Source organism: Nematolebias whitei, chromosome 5 (genome assembly GCF_014905685.2).
Source record: "Nematolebias whitei isolate Nwh7 chromosome 5, NemWhi1, whole genome shotgun sequence".
NCBI lineage: Eukaryota > Metazoa > Chordata > Actinopteri > Cyprinodontiformes > Rivulidae > Nematolebias > Nematolebias whitei.
In genome coordinates this window covers 23,715,990-23,721,008 of record NC_056502.1, presented here as the reverse complement: position 1 = coordinate 23,721,008, position 5,019 = coordinate 23,715,990, and the positions used below count along the sequence as shown (strand labels likewise).

At 40.1% G+C, this 5,019-nt stretch overlaps 1 protein-coding gene across 1 annotated transcript; it reads right to left on the bottom strand.

Annotated features, from left to right (window-relative positions):
* Window positions 1-31: 31 nt before the first annotated feature.
* LOC119410332 (probable ATP-dependent RNA helicase DDX49) lies at window positions 32-3,165 on the bottom strand. Its single transcript, XM_037677244.1, has 9 exons — window positions 2,928-3,165; window positions 2,181-2,304; window positions 1,864-1,949; window positions 1,564-1,685; window positions 1,242-1,429; window positions 854-994; window positions 621-696; window positions 293-369; window positions 32-164 (listed from the first exon to the last, which is right to left on the bottom strand). Exons 1-9 carry the CDS (start codon window positions 3,040-3,042, stop codon window positions 32-34), a joined length of 1,062 nt encoding a protein of 353 aa, XP_037533172.1. The 5' UTR covers window positions 3,043-3,165.
* Window positions 3,166-5,019: the final 1,854 nt, after the last annotated feature.

The following is a 5,019-nucleotide window of genomic DNA, read 5'->3' as shown; positions in this document are numbered from 1 at the left end:
TCATTTATCATGCGATTAATTGATTGATTGTTTATCGCGACAGGCCTAGCTGAAGGTGGACGGTACCTGCTCTTGCTGTCCGTCCAACTCTGTGGATGTAAATCTTTGGAAGCCCTGGGGTGTTATGATTAATGACCACCTGGACAGTTGGAATGTCCAAACCTCTACAAGATGTTGGAAGGGAGAAAAAAAAAGATTAGAAAAGTATCACAATGTTCTACATCTGCAAGAACATTCTTATTCTAAAAATCTATACTTGCACAAAACACGAGAGTTCCTCAGGATTTCTTACCTGGAAGCGACATCCGTTGCAATCAAGATTTTAAAGACGCTGGCCTTAAACTTGGCAAGGTTTGCAAATCGTTCTCTCTAGATAAAAGCAAAAAAAAAACGTATCTTATTTGTTTTTTAACGACAACACGTTATGATTTCAGCATTTTCATGAGGCAGTATTTCTTCCTTTATTCAAACTGTTTTTAGATGATCTGAATCATATTTCAGCAGCAAAGCAGATTTAGATGCAGGTTATCTGATGGCTGGTGTCACGGTTAACAGAAAACATTCATCAGGACTGTAAAAAAAAAATGTTTTGAAGCTTCACTTGTTCAAGTAAGTCTCACCTGTTTCATCATGGAGTGAAGGGAGATTGTTGGAAAGTTAAATTTCTGCATCATCATGGTGAGAATCTTACAGTTCCTTACAAAAAATTGGAAAATTATTTAGAATAAATGCACAATGCTAAATTGTCCAGAAAAAAACCCCCTAACTCCTAAAGAAGTTGCACAACTTCAATTTGACTAACTCAAGATCCTGCAGGTGTGCGTGGAGTCTGAGTCCGTCACGAGTTCCTTACTTGCACGTGTTGGTAAAGATGATGATGGACCAGTCGTCATGCTCATCTGTAAACGTCTGGATCAGGTGGACCAGGTAAGCATCCTTCACCTTCTCTGGTGTGAGGATGTATCTCTGATCCAGCTCCTCCACTGTTCGCGTTCTGCCAGAATTAAGAAGTTTGTGTAAAAATGTTTCACTAAACGTCTGCGGTCACCGAGTCCACTCATGTCTTTAAATTCTCATTACATCATAAATATGCATCGTGCTCCTATAATTAAAAAAAGCATCTAAATTGCTCCTTATGCCGTTTTCTTCCTCACAGGTAATCAGATTAAATTTAAGCAAAATAATCAAACTGCGTGCAGAAACAGGGGATTTTATCGTCTTTACTAACGTTTAAAACTCACTCTGACGTGCTCTCCCAGAAGAACGGCTTGTTCATGGCGATGTTCTTCAGTTCCTGCAGGGTGTCTGTAAGCGTGGCGCTGAACAGCAGCGTCTGCCGTTTGGCCGGTAAGACGCCCATGATCACCTCCAGGTCTTTGGTGAAGTCGGTACAGCCCTGCTCCAACAGTCTGTCTGCTTCATCTAAAATCTGACCCAAAAACAGGAAACTGGAACTTTGATTGACAAAGATAATAACATTTTGCATTCATAATCTAAAAAAGGTCATCAGATTAATCAGCAGATTAACGTTGTTAGTTGTTTGTTTTCTTTCTTAGATCTCACCAGAAACTTGATCCTTGCCATGCTGAAGGTGTCGGAGCTGCGGATGTGATCGGACAGTCGGCCCGGCGTTGCTACGACAACATGAGGCTGGCTGGAGAGCTCCAGAGCCTGGGTCACCATGTCTGTGCACAGGTCACCATAACCAGAAGGTTTAACAAGCAAAGATGTGGATATGTGTGATAAAATTCAAACAATACTACGCCATTTGTTTTCGTGAGATTTCCTGTGTAAAATGTTTGCACATGAGCAAGTGCAGAGAGAGGAAAGATGGCTTCTTTAACCGTGTGTTTGAGAACTTACCCATCCCGCCGACGATAATGCACTCTTTCAGACCCAAAGGCTTCCCCAGAACTCTGAACTGCTCTGCAATCTGATAGGCCAGCTCTCTGCGACACATTACAGGGACAACATTTAGGAAAAGGTGGGAAACGATGCACTTTTTAAATAAAAATAATTCCTCGTACAGTTAACATAAAATTAACTGTTTGAAAAATGAAACTATCCATTTAAACTAATGTTTAAATTGATATTTTTAAATCAGTAAAACCCTACGTCTCTGCTGTAACTTTTATAATAATAATAGGCTCATTCTGTCGCATGCATCTGTGTCCACTGACCTGGTGGGAGTCAGAACCAGGCAGAAGATGCCGTACGGCTCCTCGGAGAGTTTCTGCAGCACAGGCAGCACGAACGCTGCCGTCTTCCCACTGCCAGTCTTGGCACAGCCCATGCAGTCCTGACCTGTGTGAAGCAAAACACCTCGATCATCTGCACCGGGATCTTATTTGCAAATACAAATGCACCGATGAGCACCAGAGCTATGAAAGAAAATCGTTTGGTTATCTGAAAACTGACGTCCTTAAAAATAAAGGCAAGCATGCGCTTATGGCTTTAATATTTAACTGCAAACCGATGTTTTATTTTGTAGTTTAGTTTTTATATTTAAAACAACTGTGCACAAGAAACAATGAGACAAAGAAGAAAATAATAATTGAAACAGTCTGACACAAGAATGCCCAAACTCTTAAATTCACTATAAGTTTTATAAAAAAGCATGATTTGCTGCAAGGAAACAAAAAAATAAATAAAAACATCTAAATCAGTCAATGAGCTTTCTTGCATTTCCTCATAATGTTAAAGACCAAAACGTTCAATTGAAAACTCTCAACAAAGTTTTAATAACTATTAATTTGGAAAGGCAACTATCCTGTCGTTTAAATGACATTAAACCAAAATCATTGTCACGTTTAACACAAGCCACCATTTACAGATCACGTTCTGTGACTATCCAGGATTTTATCTAAACAAAAATAAAACTTTTCCTTACAGGTAATTCAAAATATAATATTTTTATGCAGGTTTACCTTCGAGGATGGCTGGGATGCAGTTTACCTGGACAGGAGTGGGTTTGTTGATTCCCAGATGTTTACACTGTTGAACCAACCAGCCTGACAAACCCAGCGACGACAGGTCACCCATTTCACTCTTATATGTTCGTAAATTCGAGCCTGAAGAAACACCTCGTACAGTTGGAGTGGTTAAAATACTCTGAAAAACCCTCGTGTTTAATCCATATCCGCCATTTCTATGACGTCAGCGACGTAAGGTTTCTTCACTGCCCCCTGCTGGTCAGACGAGCGTGGCTCAACTCGTCTTCCTCCTGGCTAGGCTAATGGTTAGCAAAACTAGGGCCCTTTTTATATTGCTTCCGATGCTTAAATACAGCTGTTTCTCAAAAATATCTTACAGGCGTGAAAGAACTCTGATATTTAGCCTCTTGTTTTGGTGTGACACTGTTTATTTCATTAAAACAGAGTTAAATAAGCTCTGGACTAACTAGTAGACGTGACAATCAGGCGGACTGATACACTCGGCAGCCTCAGCGTTATGACGCCGATATTCGCGTATTAACACAGATGTTGTTCGGTTTAGGAAACCGATACAAACTAAACAAACTGTGTCATCCAACAGTGTTTATTATTATTATTATTATTATTATTATTATTATTATTATTAAAAATAATGACCTAACGGCTTGAATAATCCTGCAGTAGGCTATTTTCTCATCAATGTTAGTCATGTCGACTCTATAGCTAGTTGAAAATGCTGATTTCAAGGCAGTTACCTTGAGAAATAAAAAGGTTTAGTAAATTTCGAACTTTAGCTTTACAAAATCAGAGTCTACCTTGAAACCACCTTGTTTTATTCTTTAACATAAAGCACCAAAATACCCCAAATACAAAGATAATAAGAATGAAATGTTGCAGACCTTAGTAAATCTGCACAGCAAAATCTAGTCTTACAGTCTATGTAATTTTATCATGTTACTCTGCACAAATGCCACATTTGTCTATTAGACAGTAACCTGACAAGCCAAAAGGCCATTTATCCAATCTGCTTTAAAACCTCCTCTACTCCGCTCAGCTAATATGACTCTATTTTCAGGCAGCAGAAAGAGCAAATTCTGATCACATGACCATTTTTCCTTTTTCAGTGGTGGAAAGTGGATGCTGATGATTTTATCAAAGGTCAAAACAAGAGGGCAACATCTTTCTACATGGGCAGCTGAATCTGCTCATGAAAAAAGTGCCATTGAAAGCGGAAAGCAGAGACAGGAAGCTCTCCACCCTTGATGTCGCTAAAGGCAACAAAAAAACAAAAAAAAGCATGCGGTTCGTGGCTGCAAAGATAAGAACATAACTTATGAGCTTTCATGTTGTTAAAACCACTAATGATCTACCTGAGTGACTCTCTTTGTCTGGGTTTACTGGTGCCTGGTGGCTTCTCTGTAAACACTACCACACACAGCCTCACAATAAAGACGGGAGGAACCGAGAAGCTGTAATTTTCCCAAAATTATATTTTGCTTTTGTAAATACGTATAGACTATGTGTTATGTGTAACTTGTGCTAATTTACCCTGCAGTATAAAAAAAATCTGCTCTTACTTTGCTGAGCGTAAACAAAGCAGGGAAAAACCTACACCAAAACGCTCTTCCAACTCTTTAAAACCAGGACTTGAAGTCAGCTCAGGTTCTCTTCCCCATTTCCTGAAAACATTTCATCAAAGCAGTAACTCGACAGAATCCCACTGAATCTGGTCTGTCAGCTTGAGACTGACAACAAAGGCGGCGGCTGCCGGCAGGACATGCTAGCTGTATCCCCTGTTCCCTGCTCTCATCTCCATGTGTCTGCATTTCTGGAGCTTCACCTGCCCCCCCACCCCCCAGTCAAACTCTTCACCTTGACCAGGATACATGACTGGGGAGCTGACAAGTCGGGGCATGTGTGAGTGAGAGTGTGCACGCATTTGAAAGTATTTGTAGGTCAGAAAAATAGCCTCAGTGGGAGTCTGACAGAGGTCTTAGGAATACTTTTTAGTCTGGACTGGCACTAAAGCCTTCTTTCTGAATGTTACATTGCAGCTGTCTGAGAAGAATACAAATTATATTTACCT